The sequence below is a fragment of the Takifugu rubripes genome, chromosome 4, assembly GCF_901000725.2.
Source record: "Takifugu rubripes chromosome 4, fTakRub1.2, whole genome shotgun sequence".
NCBI lineage: Eukaryota > Metazoa > Chordata > Actinopteri > Tetraodontiformes > Tetraodontidae > Takifugu > Takifugu rubripes.
In genome coordinates this window covers 9,562,374-9,584,932 of record NC_042288.1, presented here as the reverse complement: position 1 = coordinate 9,584,932, position 22,559 = coordinate 9,562,374, and the positions used below count along the sequence as shown (strand labels likewise).

The window sequence follows — 22,559 nt, the reverse complement described above, 5'->3', positions numbered from 1 at the left end:
ATGTTATAATGATACATCATAAAGACCAAACCAGAAAATGACTTGAGGGGACTAGAAAGAACTTTTTATTTGAAACTTGACTCAATGATATTATGAAACTAAACTGTTGTTAAATTTTTCGGTAGATTTCAGAGCAGCCGACAGATGGTAATTTCAGATAAGACATCGTGGGTATTTTGGCTTTTTTTTTTTTTTAAATCAACACGAGGAGCAACCAGCAGCCACCTTTGTTTTGATCAAGTTAAACCAAGACATTAAAATGCAATCCCTTTCGTTATGACGCTCTGTGGGAATCAAACCTCTGATCAACGATGGCGCTGTGCTCAAGCCAATGAGAAACAACAGGAAAGCTCAGTGAACAAACACGAATTAACTATGGAACCCCTCAAAAACAAACATGCTAATATGATATATTTTAAATAATAACACATTTACACGTATACGTTTACACATAACCACCAGAACCTGTATGCAGAATATCAGCAATATTAAATATAGTTTTGGTTTAAATAAATATTTGATCACATTCCAGCAGGTGAGCGAAAATTATAGTCAATTATAGAAACAAACGTTCAATTAACAAAATCAAAGATGCAATTGTTGACACACACATGACCAAAAGCATCACGCTAGCATGTTTTGCAGAGTTATTGATGTTGTATCAGCATGTGGACGAAACGCTTCTTTACATTTTAAAAAAGGGAAATGGACCTGCCTCGACAAAATCAGCCCAATCTGCCAGAACAGCGCCAATTAAACACAGTGGTCAAACACCGCCACTACAACAAATCAACACGGTAGTTTTCTCATAATTCAAAGTTGCTTCAAAACAAGCTCTAACAAGTCAGTATGCAGGCTGCGGTAATCTGTTATGAAGCAACTAGAATACTTTTTTAGTCCAATATGAAAATTTAACCAGAAGCTCAGCCTTTTAAAGCTCAGCTTTATTAAATGAGATCATTTGGTCCTTGTGTATTGTAAAATAGAAGAGGAAGGAACTAGGTAGGTGTAGTGAACTTCAAGCCACGGAATTCCAGTCAGAATGAGAAACCTCTGCCTCTAGTGGTCAGAAACAAACCACAGCCAGAAAAAGTTAATATTTAGGAAAAGAAAACAGCCAAAATTGTTGAAAACTCTGGAGGGGGCATGAAGCATGTGTAAATGCTCATTAGTCTTATGGAAAGGATCCATTTACACAGTTGGCTGACAGAATTTCTGAATGTAATGACAACTTTGAAAACCATTCATTTAAAATGGACAGGCATTGATTACCTAAGTGTGAGTGAGGAAACGACCAGAATTTTTGGACTCCTACCACCATTTAACCAGCTTAACTCCTCTTCCAATGTTCAGTTCCTCTGTTTTTCACCCAAAGAATCAGAGGATGATGTCATAGAGTCTTCCAATGCGGCCTAGCCACTCGCACAAGGCCTGGCGGACGCGCACATCGGTCACATGACAGGAAAGCTGGCTGAGGCATGGGTAGAGTGCTGGCTGGAGGGCCAGGAAGGCGGAGTCTGAGAGGATGAGGACCTGATTGAGGACAGTCAGGACCATGTTGGTCCAAGCCTGCAGGGACAAAAACACATACGCTGTCATTTTCCTTTGTCTTAGGGATCAGTTGGAGTGCTCAAGACATTCGTCGTTACCTGTCAAAACAGCTGCAGTCATTTACAGAATTTTATGAGACTTAATAATTTAACTCCAAACACTAAAAACATGGTTGGTGAAATGTTCTAATTTTGACCGTCCGCTGTGTTTCTGTACCTGTATCTGAGCCTCCGAATCCCTCAAAGAGATGTTGTGGGAGCTGATGGTAGACCCCGATCGTGGTCTCTTTTCCTGCCTCAGGACTTCAGGTCCTGCGCTGACCGAGTGCCTCAAAAGGGGGCCCTTCTGGTCCACCAGGTGCTGAGGTCTCTGTGGGGGCCTCTGTGGCTCCACGGGGGTCCTCTGCTCGCTGCCACCCGCCACCTCCACCACTACCCGACCCTGCTCCTTCATGAAGAGGTTGATGTGACTCTGAGATGTCGGCTGCTGCTGCTTCCTGCGCTTGTACTCCATCATCAGCTTGCTGATGGTTTTGTCCGTGGTGATGGTGTACAGCTTGTTGCTGGCGTGTTCCCACCATTCCTTCCTCCGTGCAGGTGCAGCACTGTCAGAAGCTGCTCCCACCGTACTTTCCACCACGCCCGAGTCCCTCCTCTCGCCGCTGGTCCCAAAGTGATGAGGCAGACTGCTGGTGCAGCTGTGCAGACAGATTTGAACATTTTTAGAGCTCTTGACTTAAGTTGAAACTAAAACAGATGTTTGGACGTTAGAAGAGACTTGAAGGACCTGAATCCTGGACTCGGTGTGGGCGGCGACAGTGAACCTGTGTGACACCTGTACCCGCTGTCCTCCATTGGCGTCCCTTTCACAGAGAGTCCCCCCACTGATGTCGGGGTGGATGTCTCCGATTGGAAGAGAGGGAGAAAAAAGATGTGATCACTTCCGCCGGCTCCTCCTGAAAGTGGCGCCGCCTCCTCCAGCGAGCTCTTCAGGTCACGGTGCATCTGAATGTAGCTGTTGCACAGATCCATGCACAGCTTGTAGAGCCGTTTGACCAGCCACGCCCAGTCCGCTCCTCCCAGTGGCTGCACGCTCAGCGATGGGACGGATGCTCGCCACTGACTCCTTTTGTCTCGGCCTCGGGGAGGACTTACCTGGGGCAATCAAATTTAAATAAAGGTACAAATTACATAAATGGGTAAAAGTTAAAAAGAGAGACAGATCAGAATTCAGTCCGGAATCACCTGGGCTGTTTCCTCAAAGATATCTTCATCCTCCGAAGATGCCGAGCCCGGATGAGAGGAGTCGGAGCTGCCTTCCTCTTCCTCATACAGGATCTTCTTCACCTGAACACAAGAGGCGGTGCAACTGTGAAACTGAGCTGTGACATCAGCATGACGCTAGTTAACTCAAAGCTATGTAGGTTAATCTGCTGTCGCCAACATGTTAATTAAACCGCTTTAGTTTGTGGATGCTGCTAAAATAGGGACGATGTTAGATTATTAGTATTGGTTTAAGTATTACTGTCAACAGATGAAAATACCTGGTCAGAACTTCTTCCATTACACCTTTCCAAACAGAAAATAGATTTTTAAAATGACGTACATCTGCAACGCTCAGTAAAAACTGAGCTACAACAAACATCTGAACAAAAAAATGTCGAAATCACCTAAGAGCCGGCACACAATAATACCCAAAAACACGTCCATACATATTTGTAGGTTTGTGCTGATGTACATTTGTGATAGCCTCTCTCTATATATACACATATATTACGTGACGCTGCTCGAAGGGGGTGTGGCTTCTACCTGCTGTGCCGTCATGGTGTCGGCCTGACTCAGCGTGGCACACAGCAGCGTCTGGAAGTAAAGGTTGAAGCTCATGGCTGACTGGCGGTACAGATTAGCTGCTCCACAAACACCCGACACCTTCATCAGAAGGTACTTCAGACCAGGACGCGTGTCAAATTCCCGGGCAGTCCTGTGGAGGAGCAGGTTAGTCTAGCATCCTGAAACCCAGAGTTCCACAGGTCCCTGAGCTACACTAACCTGTAAGAGTCCAGCAGCAGGTCCAGGATTATGGCTAAATTGGCCATGGAGATATAGCGCAGAAAGCCTGCTGTGTTTCTGCTCGGGTCAGAGGTCACTGGCGTGACCCTGTCATGACCTTCAGGCTGCTTGACAAATTCTTCCAGAAGGATGTCATACAGGTTCTGTAGGAGGACCTGGTGGGACAGCAAACTCACCACAATGGTCCTGAAGGGGATCCTGTAGAAACCAAACACCAAATTGCATTCAGGATAAACTCTCATCACGGATTTTCTGAGTGGGACAGTAGCTGCTAGCGTCTGTGCCAAATGTTGAGCAGCTCATGTGGGCTCATGGGTCAACTTGTCAAAGTGCAGGATGGCCACAGTGAAGCCGGTAGCTGGTGCATTTTCTGGTGGTTTTCTTGCAAGGTTTGCTACAGTGGCTAACCAGGCTAGTGCTAACAATTTAAAACAGGTTCCAACAAGTGGCACTAGGTGCAAATCTTTATTCTTTGATCTAATAAATACAGGAGTCTTTAATCTACCCTCAATGCCAAGTTCTGCCTGTTTTTATTTTAGCTATTAATCAATAATAGCTAAAAAACATTACCATACACGCCAACATATTTACTGTTAAACGGACAAATGTCTCTTGATGCCTTACCCAATTTTCCTGTTACCACGGCAGCAGAAAGATAGAAAGTGACAGATTTAGAGTTTTTTTTGATTAGTTAGTTCTAGTTGCTATCTTATGTGAAAGAAGTCAAGCTTCCCGTTTGTGGTTGTGTTTTACCGTTTCTGAGTGTGTCCATTGGCTGCCTGGTTGGACGGCAGTTCAATAATGAGAACGCAGGACTGAGCGTGCTCAAAGCCATCCTTGTTGTTTGGCGTCTTTGGTGAACATTGCGTATCCAACATAAAGACCTGCAATGCAAAAAGGCCAATAACAATTTTCAAAGACGGTGATGCTGCAAACACAATCTAAATTTGATGTTTTCAACCTTTCTGAGCTAGCTAACTGGAGATGTAATATATGCAGTTGTAAAAACCCTTCAATAACACATATATTCAACAGCACCTGGACATTAGCATTTGTCCATTTGTCACTCTCCATTTTCAGCAGAGAGGAATATAAGCGACACACTATCTTGGGAATGCTTGTGTTCGGTTCAGTTCAGTTACGATGCAGTACTGGTGGGTGGTTCTGACCTGCTGTGCCATGGCTTTGATCCGCCAGTACTCGGCCTCGGCTGCGGGGGAATGGGACGGAGCCGCCACCTTTACCTCGCAGGCATCTCCAGCAAAACTGTCAGAGCCGCTGTGAAAACAGGCCAACAGGTTCTGCAAAAAGAGAAACGTTGGCAGTTATTGGGAACATTACCACGAGCAGCCCTCCTGAAGGTTAACATGGGCCACCTGTGTATTCATGCCCTTACTGTATATCTGCACATATGCGAGGTATCTTAAAAAGCTTTATACCTTCACTGGCTCCAGCGTGGCAGAAAAGGCATCCTGTAGAGCGCAGCAAGCTAACCGCCACATTTCCTCTGTGAACACCGGACCCACTGTGACCAAAACGTATCTGAGAGGAAACGACCCGCAAACCATGTAAATTCATCACATAAATATTACTATACTAAATATTTTAATAATTTTTTTTTTTACATATATTTAAGAATAAAAATGCATAGCACAGCACTGATTAGCTGACTAATAGATAACATTAGAACAAGGATACATCCACTGGTGTAACAGAAATAAAGTTCTGCTTGTTTACTTCTGTGTTTAAAAGTCCATTTTTACTGCATGGCTAAGGAGTAAGTGACCAACTTTGTCAGGTTTTCTTTCAGTGAGAAATGGGGACTATACTTATTCATTCTTTTCCCCTCAAGAAAATCATAACTTTTGCTTCTGACCTGATGCAGGAACAGCCGACCCTGGAGATGGTCTCTGCTGGTTCAGACACACAGGAGACCAGCAGCTTGAACAGATCCTTCAACATGAGGTTGATCAGGGACTCATAACCGATATCTGATTACCAAAAAAAAAAAAAAAAAAAAAAAAAAAAAAAGAATCAGACTGATTTTACACATACAAGTTGTTATTACCAGTCCATTTATCTCCTCTATCCCAGTATAACCAGTCCACTTCCTCCTCACACCTGAGTGTATGAAGCTGTTGACGTGTTCCACCACCAGCTCGCAGCACAGGCCGATGGCGTGTTTAAAGTTTGCAGCTGCCATGTCCCAGTAGGAGTGGTCGCCTTGGCTACGCTGCAGCCACAGTGACATCACAGGAAGCAGCAGCTGGATGACAGAGAAGATGCCAAAACCTGGACCTTGAGGGAGGAGTCAGAAGGCTGCGGCTGATTACAGTGTTGAGAGATATGTGTTTAACATAAGACAAGGCTGAAGAGCAGAGTGTTGTCGACATATTGAGGAACTAAATGAGAAGAGTAAACTAGACTTAACCAAACCCAGTAAGTCTAAACTGTAAAGGCCTCTAGGGGCCTCTAGGGGCGCTGTGACCTTTATGCTGGTGTCAACGTCCTGCTTGAGTGTTTCACTTGTGACTACACAGGTTAATGAACTAACAGGATTCTGCCATGTCTGACCTGGTACCACTGTGACCTCCCTCAGCAGAGTGAAGAGCAGCTCCAGCGTCGGAGGCTGATGTTGGCGAGGACAGTTTGAAACCGCGGCGGTGAGCTGCTCCAGCAACAAAATCCAGACCTGGATCAGACCTGAAGGATGGAAAATACAGTCAAACATGCCAGGACGGATGTAAAAACGCCCAAAGAGGACTCACCTGTGCCGTCATCGAACTCCTGAAGGACACAGTCCACACCGTCCTCGGTGCTCATGGAGCGTTCCTGCGTCTCCACCGGCAGGCTCGCGAGCCGCGGAACCAGAAACACGGGTTTGGATGGCATCTTGTAGATCTTTGCGAGCAGCTGTGGTTCAGATGCAGCTTTGTTACTACAGAGATTCTTAATTGAAGGCATTTTTGAAGAGTTTGAAGAGCGAACCCCATTTTTGCTGGAGATTATCCTTATGTTTAATTCACTTACATCGGAATTTGATTCATCAATGCCATTTACTTTAATTCCAACCTTCTGTCCTACCTGAGAACATCTGCGCAGGTAATCAAGGGCGGGCAGGCAGAGGTCAGTGGAGCTGTAACCTGACATGTGGACGCAGTCGCCGATCTCTTTATAATCGACCTCTCCTGCAGATCCACACGGCCCCAAATTGATCAGATCACACAGTGAAAGTGTGGATTAGTCATCTCCATTTTTAATCCTCAAACCTCGGGATTAATGTCACACTGAGACCAACCTAAACCTTTGACGAACTTCATCAGACACATGATGTAGTCGGTGGCGGCGTTGGCGAAAACCTGGATGTTGTCGGTGGTGATGAACGCCTCGAACACATCGAAGACGGGAGCCTGAGACTTCCCTGAAGGAGAGGAGGAGGAGGAGGAGGAGGAGGAGGAGGAGGAGGAGGAGGAGAGCTCTTTAAGATTAATGCAGATTAAATCTATGTGGATTATGTGTGTGCCCGTTGTACCCATGGAGTATTCCCCCAGCAGGTAGTCTTTGGTGTCACTCTTGCTGCTGTGGACAGTCCTCAGAGCGCTGAACAGAGGCCGCCACCCCGACAGGATCTGAGGAGAACACATCTCCACCAGCTCGCCAATTGATGTCACAACCTGCACACGAAGGGGACATAAACCAGGGCTTCAGACGGGTCCACAAATGGGGACATTGCCTGAGACGTCACCTGGTCCTGCACGTCCTCGTCGCAGAGCTCCAGCTGCATGACGTGTTCAAAGGGCCTGAAGAGCGCCTCGTTAAAGTGGAAGTGCGGGAGCTCCACCCAGCTGGTCAGCACCTCTGTCAGAACATCGTGGATGAAGGAAACGGCCTTCTGGGAAACGTGCCGCTCTTTGTGACACGCTGCCTGGAGAAACGTTTAAAAGATTGCCCCGTGACCAGCGCTAAAACGTGAAGGCGGTGCTCTGCTGTAGGCGGAAAGGTGGGAAGTCTATACCTCCACCAGATGGGGGGCCACAACACTCCAGGCCCGCATCACATGCAGCAGAGGGCGGTTCTTATTCCGTATGATCCGCAGCATGGCCTCACCCAGACGGAAGAGATGGAGCGAGCTGCGGCGCTCCAGTGTCGACTTCGCCTCTCCTACGGAAACCCAGAAGGTACAAACATCTGAGGTCAGACTCGCATCCGTTGCACTCACTGAAACACTGAAACTTTTAGCACCAACCCGGCATGGCCAGAGAATATTCTCCGCTCTCGGTGACAGAGTCAAACAGCTGAGACTGAGAAGCTTTTCTGAGCTGCTGGAAGAAGCCGATCAGACCGACCAGATTCAGTTTGGTGGCTGCTTCCTCAAACAGTCTGAAACACACACACACACACACACACACACACACACAAACAAAGATTTTATTTGTCATTCATTTCTGGATGTTTTATTTGTTTCTAATGAAAACTGATCATGTGACCCAAACCAGCGTCACTGAACTATTATTGAAATAAACGGCGGCGTTATCAGATGTACCTGTCGGTCTGCGTGGACAGCATGCACACGGCCTTGGCGGCGCTGGTCCCACTCATGAGACTGCCGCTTTTTAGGTCCACCACGCTGCGCCCCCCCCGGCCCCCCTCCCTAAGCAGCTCCTGAATGGACAAGGGCTGGATCACGGGCTGAGTCGAGCCCATATCGAGGATCTCTGACGAGTACTCGCCACTCAGCTCCAGGCCCAGGTCCACGGCATCTCCCTGCTGGGTGATGGGGGTGAGCGAGGGTTGGTGCAGGGAGCCGTCACTGAAATGAGTGTGTTCCAGAGAGCTGATGTACTCTGTCACCCTGCGTGGGGAGACACCGAGGGCGAGACAGCGTGAAGAGGCTAACTAGTTAGAGGGATGTGGCCAGAAACAGAATCACGAGGAACCCCACAGGTAAGGGAGGACTGTCACCTGAACACGTGTGGCCAACATTCGTGGTTGTGGCTGCCCATCTCCAGTCCCACGTTCAATATGGCGTCCATACATAAGACGTGAGCCGTATGAAGACGCGGCCCCGGAGGACGACCGATCTGCTCTAGGCGGTGTTCCACACGCTGCTTGACTGGAGAAACACAGACCAGATACAGTCTTTGTTAAGTCCAAAGCTTAAAAAGCTTCTTATTTCCATGTACGATGTTTGCACGGCTTCTGGTACCTTGTGAGATGGCGTCTCCGGTTTCTCCAACCTCTCTGTCTTCCTGAATGCAGGAGGCTGCTGCCATCTGTGCCAACGCCGAGGCGCAATTAGCAGCTACACCTGAACAATAACGTAAAGTAAAAATAAAGATTTTGTGTTTCTTTTTTTTCCCTTTTTCATCCTGTGAGATACAATTTCACACTCAGAGGTACTCTCACATCTGTCCGCTCATGAATGTTGAATGTAATAAAAAATGAATGGCACGCTGACAGTTGGATGTTTTTACCCACCCAAAGTGCAGCTGAGTGCGGCAGCCTTGCGAAGTCCATCCAGGCTCAGACAGATGGTGTCTCTCTCCCTCTGGCTCTGCTCTTTGGTGCCCTCTGCCCCCAAGATGAACGCCAGGCCCTTGGAGCTGCCCACCATGCGGCCAGTCAGCGGTGTAGACAGCACATCAATCAGGTTCTTCCACACGCCTGTGAGGATGAAGCGGGAGAACACGGCCCCTGGAGGAGAGAAGAAGGGAAATGTTTACACTTTTAATGCAGAATTAATACAAAAGAAGCAACAAGACGCACATTGTCAAAAAAAAAAAATCACTGTCTGAGGCGTTGAAAGAGCCACAGTAATATCAGTCTGTGGATTTCATTTCCAAAACGCAGGTTATCATATAAAGATCCATAAAAATGCTGATCATGTGACAGACCTGCCATCGCAGTGTCACTGTTGATCTTGACACAGCTGGGAGGTGACTGACTGGGCGCCTTGCTGATCAGCTGAGCTCCAATCCCACTGCTGCCCAGGCCATCGATATCTGACAGAAGATAGTAGAAACTTTCTAACTGGACAGAGCAGATGTTCACCCGGCACGGCGGCTCTTCCAGGTCTGGCTGGGACTTTAGGCATTCTCGGGTTTGATCCCGTTACCTGTCAACATGGTGATAAGCGGCATTGTCTGGTCCTCTGGTGAGCCCCAGTAACCAGCCTCACCCAGCAGGTTGCGCTCCAGCACCTGGTAGTAGAGTTCTTCTATCCAGGGCTGAGACAGAACCACGAGGACTCCGCTGCCTTGGATAAGACGCACAAACTCTTTCTGAAAAAGCAAGCAAAAATACATTTGCATCCATTAAACAGATGACATAAATCTGCAGTTACAATAAGTTTTCTATACTTTTGCCTTGATTTCTTAATAAACATAATCCATTTTAACAAAAGAGAGTGTTGGCCTGCCCCCTAGTGGGGGACTGAGGAACAACCCCTCCCATTTCAAGGGAGCATATTAAAAACAATACAAACAGTTGGAGGAAAGAGAGATGCGGAGTCATTGACTTTTATGTCAAAAGTCACATTTATACAAATGTTTGTGATGTGTGTTCGCAAACTTCTCACCAGGCTGACAGCAGGGCTGAGGGTTCGCCGTCTGTAGAAGTCAGAGCAGCACAGTTTGAGGTTGAGAAGCAGAGCGTAGTAAGACACCAGGTAGAGTCCATCAGCGTTCATCAGTGACTGACAGCTCAGAGAGTCACATGACTCAAACCCTGGAGAGTGGATCCCACCTGGGGGGTGGTGCGGGGGGAGATACCATGGGGCAAAAAAAAAATGAGTAGAGGTTAGCAAACTCTCATCCATCTTCACAGTCAACGCGCACTTTTAGAACCGAGTCTGTGCCCTGTGAGACACTCGAGGGTCGCTGTACGCGTCTAACTGACAAGATGCTGCTTTCATACCTGTCTGCAGTCCGGAGCAGAAGGTGGAGGAGAAGTTCTGCAGCGAGACGTCCACGTCCGCGGCGCTGGCCAGCCTCAGCAGACGCGGCAGCAGCGCTGACAGTGACTGTATGAACAGCCTGGCGCTCTGCTGTTCGGCCTTCTGGCTGTGAAGCAGTTTGAGCGACAGGGCTGCGGCGCGCAGCGAGCGGTGACCAGGACAGTCGCGTGGCGTCTGTTGCTCCTCGTCAATCAGGGACACGTTGTCAGAGCCGATGTCGGATACGTCGGAGCGGCCCGAGTCTTTCTCGGCTGCCATGGAATACTGGTCACAGGAGTCGAACTCGGTCCGAGACACGTCCTGCTCCTCCATACTGAAGGACGGACAGCGAGGAAAAACAGACAGTTTTTATACATTGAATTAAAGATCATCCAATCTGCTCGACCAATCTCTATTTTTTTTAAAGGGACAACAAACGTTCACCTGAAGTTGCTCTCGCTGTATCGGGACCCTCCCCCATGATGGTTTCTGGTTCGAGACTCCACTGACAGGAAGTTGGTGATGTCAGGATAGACGAGGGCGTGGCTTCTCTGCACTACATCAGGAGGAACCACAATTCCTCTGTCTACTCCTCCTCCACATTCTCCCCCCCCTCCAGATGCTCTCCGTTTCTCCCTTTCATGCTCACCATGCCCAATCTTGCCCCCCTCCTCCCGATGTCCTGGCTCTGTGTACTTTCCTCCCTGCTGGTTTCTGCAGAATGATGAGATAGGGAGCTGGGGCTCCTCCCCAAAGTCATCAGGGGTGGTGCGACCCAGAACATGCTCCTCCACCTCTAGGTCTGTGGTGGTTTGGCCCGTTTCCGTGGTGATGCTGATGCTGATATCAGGGCTGCGCTCGCTGGGGGCCATGTTGGCGGAGGAAGGGTCGGGGCCACACGGCGCTTGTTCGGACGACAGGATGTGTCGCTGCCACCTGAAATCAGCCTCGTTGATCTCCATGGACTCCCGCGTGGACTCAGACCCGTCCTTCAGGTCGTCCCGGCGTCGGAGCAGAAGCTGAGCCTGTTGACAGTACGTGCAATGATGACAGGAAAAGAAAGTTGTTTTCTGCCACATCAAACCATAACAAAAGAGGGCAGAACACCTGGAAACAATAGGCAAACATAAAACACGTGGACAGCTCCAACAGCAGAGTGCGGACCTGCTCGGGTTGGATGCCGCGGCCCTTCAACAGCTCGTCCAGCGCACTGAGGAGAGCGCACGCACAGGAGACCGACGTGTAGCACGCTTCAATGCCGCCCTTCACGCATGCCTCTGTCATCCCGTCCATCACGCTACAGACAAATACAAAACTCAGACCGTAACAAGTCAAAACACGAAAGCTACACCGATGCACGAAGGCTGCACTCACAGCTTCAGCAGGTCCAGGTGGGACTTCCTCTTTGAGAACGAGCGCTTCCTCGTTTCCGGCTCAGCCAAACACGGACCGGCCAGGTCGTACAGACGCTGCGGACTGCCCAGAATCTGAAAAACACACAGTCAAACAAAGTTTTAGAACACACACAAAAAAAAGTCAATTGATATTGCGCCTCCCGTCCCTCCTCCCACCTCCTTCATGATGCGGATGGCCTCCGTGCGATGCTGAGGGGGCGGGTAAAGGAGGATCCGGTGGTACAGCGACTGCAGCACCGGTTTCATGGACTCCACACAGCTCACCAGCCTCACCAGTTCAGCAGCAATGTAGCACACGGTGCGCACCACTGGCACGATCCTGGCGGGGGCGCTGGAAGAACAGCCAGAGCCCCGACCCTGATCGGACACCCCACCTCCAAGAGAGTCCACTTCCTGGCTCACACCTGTGTGAATATTGGGAGCACAGACAGCTCAGTCGGTGGAGCGTCCAGACCCGTGAACAGCTAGAAGATGGATGGATAGAAAACCTTTAACATTTGGTACCTAAATTGAGTTTTTCCATGAGGCGATCCCTTTCTTGAGGCCCTGTTTGGCTGTGATGGGAAGTGATGGTTTTATCGCTAATGGGATTTCCCATAATCGCAACAAGGGAAGGACAAAGCTGCTTCCTGAGGAAGGAATCAACAAAATGTCATGAAAGAATTACAAAAAAAGGATTTAAAAAGAATACACGTTGAGATGAGAAATTTGTATAAATAAACATAAATCAGATAAAAATAAAGAAAACAAATAAAATGCTTTGATTGTCTCCATGTGTACAGACAGTAAAGTTCTAACTCTTATGATAATAAAACAGAAAAATTAACCAACATTATTAATAAAGTGTTCAAACAAATTCTGAAGAAATCCCTGCCATCCACTGACAACGTTAGCATCTTACCACACGAGATCGGTGAACCCTCTGGACAGGTGCATTGTGGGTGGGCAGCTACTCAACATAGACAGGATGCACTCGAGGTAGAGGAGCTGCAGGAGCTGATGCCCCCTGGAGTCCAAACGAACACACATTTATGAGACGCTTATTCATAGCAGTCAGCACTGAGACTATTTCAAACTAAATATTTACTGTTCCAGCAAACGTGAGTTCAGACTGAATCCCTTCGAATTTTATTGAAACAGAAAAATGACAGGATAAATAAAATGTGAGCGTTACCTGTCCACAGACTCCAGCTTTTCGCAGAAAACAGTGAGAACTGTCACCACTTCATCACACAGTGCCTGGCTGGTGGGGGAAACATCTGCAAACACATGGAAATCTGTAATCAGAACATCTGGATTCATTCCTGACTGGCCAGCTGGTGGCTTAGCACTGATGGTAACAAGGACACGACGGCATTACTGGTATGTGTAACAACCAAACAGGAAAAACCAGTCTGAACCTCAGTGCTGCATGTGCACGTGAGGACCTGCACTGAAGCAGAACTGAGGTTCTGACACCTTTCTGACCCAACTTGCCTCTTCTATTTAGCGGAGCAACAGTCACCTCATCCCCATCGGCGCCCTGTGGACGAGAGCGCAGCAGCAGGTGAGGTGTGTGTGCTGCAGGTTGGACTGTTCAAACATGTGTGTGTGTGTGTGTGTGTGTGTGTGTGTGTGTGTGTGACCTCTTGTCTGTGATGCAGTTGCAGAGTCAGGTCTCCCAGTATTTGGCTCAGAGTTGCTCTGACAGCTGTGTTGATGCTGCGCTGGTGACAGCTGGACACATATGTTTCAATGCACATCTACACACACACACACACACACACGCACACGCGCACACACACACAACAATCAGTCTATGTGTGTCATCTGACCTAGTGTGAGTCACAACAATATGAAGACTCTGCTTTACATGACAACGTAGCATTTTTAAATGCTCCACTCCGGAGCCTGTTTTCAGGGCAAAACATAACTAAAGTTGTGCCTTTTGACCCGAAAACATCGTGTGAACGGGGCCTAAAACTGAACCACAAAGTCAACACTGAGAATCTGTGAAGGGTCAAAAACACATTAATTTTACTAGTGATTATAATTAACAAATCAGATAAGAATGCACTATGAAAATTAGCAAATCTGCTTTATTATGCAAACAGATAAAAATCTGTTCAGCCAAGCATTAATAATGTTGGTTGACGCTGTTTATGATGCCGTACCTCAGCAATCCGCAGGATGGAGTCTCCGTTGATGTCAAAGTTTGGCGAGTATGTGATGCAGAGCAGCACCTACCGACAGAAACAGTCTCTTAGCCTAGCGTCTCCTCTAACTCCTGGATTAGTGGCCATTGTTGGTGCTGCAGTTTATCTCTAAAGATGCAAACTAGCTCAATTAAAACTGAGGTTCACTTTATGTTTTAGTGACATTTTCTTGATCTGGCCCAAAACACTTTTTCGTGGTTGCCGCCACGGTTACATACTGCTGTCTGGACTTCTCACCTTCATCACTTCGACCTGCAGGTCTTCATGTAGCGACGGCGTCACCCTGATGGCCTCCAACATCTGGCTGAGCAGCTGCTTGTCCAGGAGCTCTGTCTCCTGGCCCATGAACCTGTCCTCACACAGCAACTTCTGATTGAATAAAAAGCAGAGGGAGGATAAATTATAAATAATGCACTTTTTTTTTTTTTTTTTAATGGAAAAATCATTCAACACCCACAAAATGGAACCATCCCGTTGGTCTACCTGCATTCCAGTGAGTGCCGTCTGTCCCAGTTTGGTGTTTTTGGACTCCAGAGCCATCTGCAGGGGCAGCAAACAGCGCTCCCTGCAGGAGGACCAGCACATACACAGGCTCAGCCAAAGCGCCAGTCCTGGTCCAACACAGGTCCAGGACTCTGCCAGCGCTGGGACAACCTGAGCAGCAGCTGGCAGCATCGATGGGACGCCAGCACAAGTGTCTCCATGGTCGAGTTCGCTCTGCTCAGATTTGAGTCTGGAGAAACGCAACCTGACTGGCGAAGTCCCAGTTTGAAAACCAGGAGGCAGCTGCAAATGTTACACTGGCTTTGACCGCTGCCCAAAAACATTTATTTATGGATTCCCAAATTCAAAAATAGCAACAACTTAATTTACATGATGTAGATCTGTTCTCTGTCTGCAGAGTCACCCTGGCCTAGAAGACAAGGTTACCAATCACAACTATCACATTGTTGCTGGGCCATCAGAGCCGGGCCGGGACTAGTTTAAATGCAGGAAAAGCAAAAACAAGAACAAGAACAAGATCGCAGACTTTTCAAACACAAAGACAAGAAATAACGGTGTCATTGAATAGCTTGCTCACCGAAGCTGGGATGCAGACATTTTTGCAGCTCCATTCTGGGACTGGAGAGTTTCTGTGGTTTAAAAGAAAAAGAGAGAGAAAAAAAGACTGACAAAAAAGTTAAAAAAAAAAATTAAATTAAGTTAATAGAAAAGCCCATATCAACAGTCCATGACAACCCTAAGTTGTTAGTATATGAGTTAGCATATACACACAATGAATAATGGGTTTAAAAACATGAATAACTTCATTACCCTTAGATTAAACTTTTTGTTCTGAAAAACGTATCTAATTGCAATTGATGTTAAAAATAATTACTTAAATAATGCCAGATTTTATGAATTAGTAGGATACACTTCAAAAACAAGGCATAACACATTTGAAAAGCACCGGGATCAGTCGTACAGACGGGTTCTGTGACAATCATCGTCCATCAATCTGTTTTTACTGTATTTGTAGATAAATCCATTATTTTAAAAAACAAAAAACTATTATAGGAAAACAACCTTAAACAGGTGCGTGGTAAATGCTATTCTCTGGGTCTGTTCGAGGTCGGAATGATGGAACTTCCACCTCAACTCAGATTTGATCCGAGTTCGCAGGAAAGGTTCGGATTAATTGCAACAAATGCCCGCCCCAGCCCAGACCCGGACACCCCCTCTGCCCCGCCGGGCAGCCCGGAGGCTGGCGCACACTCACCGCGGGCGTAGACGCAGGCGTCGCGGATCGCTTTGTGTTTGTGGCCGGACGCGTCTTTCTGCAGTTTACGCAGGATCTCCTCCATGGCCGCCTCCGAACGTCAGGCAAATCTGGGTGTGTCTGGGCGGTCTTGCGCGTGGTGCTCGGTGGTTATTTTAAGGGTAGTGAAACAGTGACAACATCCCCGAACGCGATGGTTGAGATGAGAGCGATGATTCATTCCCACCGAGCGGCCAATGATATCGGGCCCCGGCCGTCAGTCCTCTGGTGGAAACAGGAAGCTGGTGTGTTTGTGTGTTAGGTTTCTACAAAAATCCGCCGCTGTAACTCCCAGAGAAAAGGGGGCTAAATCAACCAACAAATAGAAATAATCTCTAGAGCTGCGTAGGTAAAGCGGCTCAATAAACGCCCTACTGACACGTCCGTCATTTATTTCTCTGAACCTGATTTAAAATCCGTTCCGGTGGATACTGCTGATCCTCTGGGGCTCCAGGTTTTTGATCTCCTTTTCTTGGTCGCAGTAGGCGCAGCGCACAGCGGACAGGCGGGGATTCCTCTCCAAACTGGCAACCCGGAATTTTCACCGCGTTCCCGAGGAATGGCTGGAAACTGTGGAGCGGATTATTAGAAACGTTGGATTCGGGGTTTCTGCGTCATCACAGCGACAGGTGCAGGAAGCCGGGATTCAGCCGTCGCAATTAAAAAGAAACGCCCGTGACACGATTAAAGATGAAAAAAGTTGCTGCATATTTAATTGCTTCCATCTCCCTCCACGCTAAACGTAACAAATTGGGCATAAGTGGAGTAATTTTAGAATTATCTGTAATTCTACTTCAATTTACTTATTTTGCTGTAAAACATAAGCTCCAAATGATGATAACTAGCACAAGATGAGAGTATACATATTGGTCATATGGAACGTTTAAAACAACAATAGTACCGTTTTTAAAGAAACTCACAACGTGACAAGATAAGGACAATTTGCATTAGCATTTTAGATGCCATATTGCCTCAATAAAGGACAAAACAAATGATTACAAATTACCCCTTTATTAATGTGAAAGGACGAGGTAGTTGGCTTCACGGCAGGTGACGTGGACTAAAGAAACGTTTTATTCTGTTTTCTCAGAATAAAACGTTCTAAAATTTCAAAATTTCACAAATTTTGACTTGTGCTCCAACTTGGTGCAGTACGAGTTTTGATCGCTTGGTGGCGCTACGACTGAAGGTAAATGGCAGCCGGAATTTGCGGCGCGTGTGTTCGAGTGAGGAAGAAGCTGCTTGAGAATCTCACCAGGTGAATAGGATGGATACCTGAGACCCGATCATTGAAATTAAACGCGTCTGAAGAATTACGTGAACACGGATGGTGCCCTCGATGCCCACACATCCAAAAATGAATGCAGCAATCTTTGAAAACTCTCACTCTCCCTCTTCCCGTGTATGTCTTTACGTGTTTGCGTGTGCGTGCGCGTAGTAAACCTGACATTGGCCAAAATGTACCTGGAACATGTAGCGCGTAATTACGCGTGCGGGTCGCCTTGCGGGACGACACTGTCTGCGTGGGACGGCCTCCAAAGTGTCGTCATTGTAAAAACATTAGTCTATCCTTGACATCACGTGCCAAATTTTGGAGGGGAAGAAAAGGCGCGTGAACTCTGCGTCTCACATGAACTCCGTGTGTGCGCTCGGGACGGGGTGCGCGGGATCGACGCCAGGGATAAAATCCTTTATAGGTCAGGCATTTTGGGAATACGCTCGAGCGCAGCACGCGCGCAACTGCGGGTGCGCATCCAAACAGAAGACTATAGTTTTGACTTGGGACATTTGGACTGGTCGGTGGATAGGGGATTGCTCACACCTCACCAAGAGCGGCACAACTGTGCGCGTGTATGTCACCACCGGGCGGGTTTTCGTGTCCATGGATAAAAAGGAACCACGGGCAGCAGAATGGTTGCTGTGGGTGCGAGTAACGGAAGCTTCACCGGTGGCAACATTAGGTCATCGTTCATGATCGAGGACAGAGTCGGTGGTGAAGACCCCGGGGGGTCGACCAACATGATGATCTCGGAGGCGCTCGCGCCACGGCTGCTGATGATCGCGCAGGGCGCCGCGGAGGCTGCCGCGGCGGCGGCGACGACGTCTCCGTCCACCAGCAGTCAGCATCAGGTCATGGAACCGAACGGGACGCGTTGTGGCGAGGAGATCTTCAGCTACGGCCGCGTGGAGAAGGTCCTGATCGGTGGCGTCCTCACCATGCTCACGCTGTCCACCATCTGTGGGAACCTTCTGGTGGTCATCTCAGTGTGCTTCGTCAAGAAGCTGCGTCAGCCGTCCAACTACTTGATCGTATCGCTGGCCATGGCTGACCTGTCGGTGGCTCTGGCCGTAATGCCGTTCGTCAGCATCACGGACCTGATCGGGGGTCAGTGGATTTTCGGACAGTTCTTCTGCAACGTTTTCATCGCCATGGATGTGATGTGCTGCACCGCGTCCATAATGAGCCTGTGCGTAATCAGCATCGACAGGTGAGCGGAACACTGTGCCTTCAGGTATCCAAAAGTCCGCAGAATGTCAAACAAAAATTACAAATCACAATATTTGAGACTTGTTGACAATATGTAGTAGGAAAAACAATTAAATATTACATTTGGTCCCTATTTTATTGATTGGATCAACTTTACGCACCGCAGATGGAACACACGTAGGCTATAGAAGTATTCACACACACACACACACACACACACACACACACACACACACACACACACACACACACACCCTGTGTCTCTCTCAAAACGCCGGTGTTTTGTCGCTCATCCTCCGCACCGCTGGAACAGGGTAAAGATGCGCGGATCCCTCAAGGGCGAATAAACCTGTGACCTTCCAGCTTTTAATAGACAATATTATCTCTTCTAATCACGCACTTGATTTTCACAAACTTGAAAGCACCCAGAAGCAATAAAGCACTGACAAAATATTTGATTTCCAGTTTATTTTGCTCTGTTAGAGAGGATTTAATCTGTATAATGGATGCTAGAAATCCAAGATATTAACGTTATCTTGAAATGGAAGAATTTTTTTTTCCAATTTAGATGCGAATGTTTGTACTTTGCAGCCACAGAGACGACTTTGAGCAAGGGCACCTTGTTGGTGTTGTGATGTTACACTAGAATATTTTTCATCAGTACACACTGTTATTCGTATGTGTACTCTGCTTCGTCATGATTGTGCATGTTCAAGATGGCTGAAGGCTTGACCTCAACACGTTTGTTCATTACGTCATGCTGCCCCCTATCAACTTCCCACCCCTCCACCACAACCTGATCCGCACCGCCCAAGAAACACAAGTGTGTCCTCTGGGCAGGACGGCAGCTGTGAGGACTCGGCTCTGCTACGAGTGGAACAGTCAATGGATGGTTTTAAAAGCCACATCCACCCAGCGCCGACTGTCCACACACCATATCGTTGAATGTTGGCTAGTTAAAGTTTCCGCCTGTTTCTGGAGTCGTTGTAAACAGCCTTTAACATGTTTCTTTGCACAGGTACTTGGGTATTACAAATCCACTGACATATCCTGTCCGGCAAAATGGCTGCTGCATGGCCAAGATGATCCTCTCTGTGTGGCTGCTGTCAGCTTCCATCACCCTCCCTCCGCTCTTTGGTTGGGCACAGAATGTCAACGATGGCAGAGTCTGCCTCATCAGCCAGGACTTTGGCTACACGGTCTACTCCACGGCGGTGGCCTTCTACATCCCCATGTCGGTGATGCTTATCATGTACTACCGGATCTACCGGGCGGCAAAACTCAGCGCCGCCAAGCACACTATCACCGGATTCCCCCGCCAAGGAGAGCACAGCGCCCCGACAGCACCTGCGATTCCGCATTCCGCCGTGTCAGAAGAATCCGGCAGTGTGGAGGGTACTGAGCTGGAGCAGGAACAGGAGGAAGAGCTTGAGGAAGGGCACGAGAGCTTGGACTGTGTGGCGGCTGCTCTGAAGCTCCAGCGTGAGGTGGAGGAGGAGTGCAGCACCCGAGTGTCCCGCCTCCTCAAGACTGGCGAGTACCATCAGAGGCGCAAGAGGAAGAACCAGTCCATCTTTAAACGGGAGCAGAAGGCGGCAGCCACGCTGGGCATCGTGGTCGGTGCCTTCACCTTCTGCTGGCTGCCGTTCTTCCTGGTCTCCACTGCCAGGCCTTTCATCTGCGGCGTGGAATGCAGCTGCGTTCCGTTGTGGCTAGAAAGGACCCTGTTGTGGCTGGGTTATGCGAACTCCCTCATCAATCCCTTCATTTATGCCTTTTTTAACCGGGATCTGCGGACCACCTACAGCAACCTGCTGCGTTGCCGCTACAGGAACATCAACAGGAAGCTGTCGGCGGCTGGCATGCACGAGGCCCTGAAGCTGGTGGAGAAGCCAGACCCTGATGTGTAAAATGCCCCTTCGGAGGCAAAACCTGCCAGTGACAACAGAGGCCAGCCAGGTCATAAAGAGTGAGGTCCAGCTGATTTAAACATTCCTAGCAGTTTGGCTGCCAACCGAAGATTCGGACGAGTTTCACTCTGGCTTTGTACTGTGTAACACACAGAGGTTTCCTACTTTTAAGGAAAAACAATAAAAACTGGAACACCAAATGAGTTCTTGGAGCTGAGTTTGTTCTACTGTAGTCCTTGTTTTTGAATTCATGCCCCAAACCTTATATGCTGTGAAGACCAGTTCTACCAGTTACACAATACTGGTAAACTAACCAAAGTGGAGAGTATGGAAAAACCAGGAAGGCAAGACTTTAGGACTTAGTCTCATGGGAATTGGATGAATTGTTTGCATTTTTAAGCATTCTGAAATCTGGTACGGTAAACATCATAGTGGAACTCTTGGCAGTTGTCTTAGCACTGTAATATATCTGTGGCAAATTTATGCTTTTAAAGGATTTGATTAGTTGAAGAAATCACATTTTTGAGATATAATCACTCTTAACACATTACACACACACAACATTACAGAAAAGTGAGTTGGACTATGCGATTTGTTGAATTTGGGGACTGAAGACTTGTACCAAAGCTGACAAAATGTAAATGCAAAAACGGTGCACATTGTCCCAAGCTGTTCACCAGAGTTGCATTTTGTGCCGTTTTGGATCTAAAACAAATTTCAAACCCAGACATTTAGCATCAAGAACATTTCTGACTCTAAATTTGAAATGATCCCTGTCAATCACAGAGCTGCTGAAAACAGATCAGATTGTGACAACTGAACGCACAAATGTGACTGTTGTTGGGATGCAGAATAAAAGTATCCATATCTATTTAGTGACATTTAGCAGAAGCACGTTAGAGTTTTACAGTGGTGTTGGAAACATTTCTCTCTAAAGTCAACAAATAGTTTTCGCTTTAAATGAACTGGAACTGTCTCCCCCTTCCGGTCCTGTGAGTAATTACACCAATTAGTTCGTGTATTTGTTTTTTGTCTTCAGAATCATTTCATACGTAAATAACACCCAAGTATATGAGTCACAATAAAGTTTGATGCTCCACAGAGGTGTCTGATCGGGACATATTCTGGGATGGCAGGTGATTATTTCATTGTTGGTTTTTTTTTTTGGCTGAAACTCATTTTAGAAGGAATGGGTTGAAACTGTAAATGCACATTGAAACTGTTTCGTTCGATGTTTTTGGTTCGGACAGCTTGTCGCTCTTCCTGCCAGATTTGTAGCAAAGCTAATTCTCATATGATTGTAGTCTTAGTTTTGTGTCTTTGAATGAAAGATAACTTTTATGAGCTGGGTCAGTGCTGATAAAATAGTGTAATGTGAATTTTTGCTGTGGTAAGAGGTCAGTAAAATCAGTGATTCATTTTAAGTGTGCCATCTTCACCACCGTCGCCTGTATAATTAATTAAAACTCCTAAAATACATCAAGCATCTGGGCCTCAATCATATTCTGGATATTATTTATTCAGACTGAACATCAGAAAATCTTTACACATTTATTGCTCCGATCTGTGAAGCTGGGCACAACTTGGTCAATGAAAACTGGATTAAACTTGGTAAAAAAGTTGCAGCTCAGCTTTTGGGATAGCTGTTAAACAATGTGTGTGTGCGTGTGTTTTTTTTTAAAGTTCTTTTAGAGTTCACCTTGTGAATTTGCCTGAAGTAATTTATTCTGAAGTGCAAAATAAAGTAAATCTGTCACACTTCATGGTTCCTCAGGTTCTTCCCGTCTCCACTTTGTAGCTAAAGGAATTAATTTTGGGAGCCATCGGGAGGAAAAACATCAAAACCAGTAAAGTGTGTTGGGCCTGAGCCCAGTGCAGTTGTGTCAGAACCTCAGTTCCTGTCAGGGAGCGTCAGGAAAGAGTTCTCTGGAGTGGATCAAAAGCTTCTCAAGTGAGTGTTAGAATTCACCTGGATCCTGGGAGGAGGAGCAGACAAAACCACACCTGGTGGGACGTTTGTCCTTGGTCAGGAGTGCACGAGCAGCAAGTCCGTTTGTCCCAAAAAACTGATTTTCAGTGCAACGTCGAAGAATAAGACACGGCCTTGAGGAGAGAGAAGCAAAAGCTGCTGATGTTTGTGTGCATCCATAAAAAAAGGTTGAAATTTATGGAGAAATGAAATCAAAGCCCACTCACCTG

The 22,559-nt window shown here is 47.3% G+C and overlaps 2 protein-coding genes across 5 annotated transcripts; one reads left to right on the top strand and one right to left on the bottom strand.

The window, feature by feature from the left end:
• Positions 1–42: 42 nt before the first annotated feature.
• arfgef3 (ARFGEF family member 3) lies at positions 43–16,404 on the bottom strand. Of its 2 annotated transcripts, XM_029835841.1 has the most exons (42): positions 15,924–16,404; positions 15,246–15,297; positions 14,648–14,729; positions 14,402–14,533; positions 14,123–14,191; positions 13,595–13,711; positions 13,446–13,491; positions 13,144–13,228; positions 12,871–12,975; positions 12,474–12,598; positions 12,126–12,373; positions 11,929–12,041; positions 11,719–11,851; positions 10,999–11,579; positions 10,536–10,888; positions 10,198–10,364; positions 9,736–9,901; positions 9,515–9,622; positions 9,099–9,314; positions 8,827–8,928; positions 8,583–8,733; positions 8,164–8,472; positions 7,867–8,000; positions 7,636–7,781; positions 7,366–7,545; positions 7,153–7,294; positions 6,919–7,041; positions 6,705–6,808; positions 6,389–6,533; positions 6,195–6,323; positions 5,742–5,918; positions 5,497–5,611; positions 5,060–5,162; positions 4,790–4,921; positions 4,374–4,504; positions 4,245–4,253; positions 3,600–3,818; positions 3,360–3,531; positions 2,796–2,897; positions 2,338–2,705; positions 1,768–2,248; positions 43–1,569 (listed from the first exon to the last, which is right to left on the bottom strand). In XM_029835841.1, exons 1-42 carry the CDS (start codon positions 16,006–16,008, stop codon positions 1,378–1,380), a joined length of 6,849 nt encoding a protein of 2,282 aa, XP_029691701.1. In that variant the 5' UTR covers positions 16,009–16,404; the 3' UTR covers positions 43–1,377. The 2 variants fall into 2 exon arrangements, with proteins under 2 accessions (XP_029691701.1, XP_029691702.1); XM_029835842.1 differs by lacking the exon at positions 4,245–4,253.
• On the top strand, positions 15,912–22,116 carry LOC101074778 (5-hydroxytryptamine receptor 7-like). 3 transcript variants are annotated; one of them, XM_011603207.2, is made up of 3 exons: positions 15,912–16,037; positions 16,448–18,451; positions 19,469–22,116. In XM_011603207.2, exons 2-3 carry the CDS (start codon positions 17,874–17,876, stop codon positions 20,358–20,360), a joined length of 1,470 nt encoding a protein of 489 aa, XP_011601509.1. In that variant the 5' UTR covers positions 15,912–16,037; positions 16,448–17,873; the 3' UTR covers positions 20,361–22,116. The 3 variants fall into 3 exon arrangements, with proteins under 3 accessions (XP_011601509.1, XP_029691707.1, XP_029691706.1); XM_029835847.1 differs by having other exon boundaries at positions 15,948–16,037; positions 16,445–18,451; XM_029835846.1 differs by lacking the exon at positions 15,912–16,037 and adding an exon at positions 16,090–16,207 and having other exon boundaries at positions 16,445–18,451.
• The last annotated feature ends 443 nt before the right edge of the window (positions 22,117–22,559 follow it).

Bases quoted from the DNA above. Each gene is read 5' to 3' on its own strand.
- LOC101074778 (XM_011603207.2), top strand. From the start codon at position 17,874: ATGGTTGCTGTGGGTGCGAGTAACGGAAGCTTCACCGGTGGCAACATT. The intron at 18,452-19,468 runs GTGAGCGGAACA...TTCTTTGCACAG, and splicing joins TGCGTAATCAGCATCGACAG to GTACTTGGGTATTACAAATC.
- arfgef3 (XM_029835841.1), bottom strand. From the start codon at position 16,008: ATGGAGGAGATCCTGCGTAAACTGCAGAAAGACGCGTCCGGCCACAAA. The intron at 8,734-8,826 runs GTACCAGAAGCC...GTGTTTCTCCAG, and splicing joins CGGAGACGCCATCTCACAAG to TCAAGCAGCGTGTGGAACAC. The intron at 7,295-7,365 runs GTGACGTCTCAG...CTTCGTGTGCAG, and splicing joins ACGAGGACGTGCAGGACCAG to GTTGTGACATCAATTGGCGA.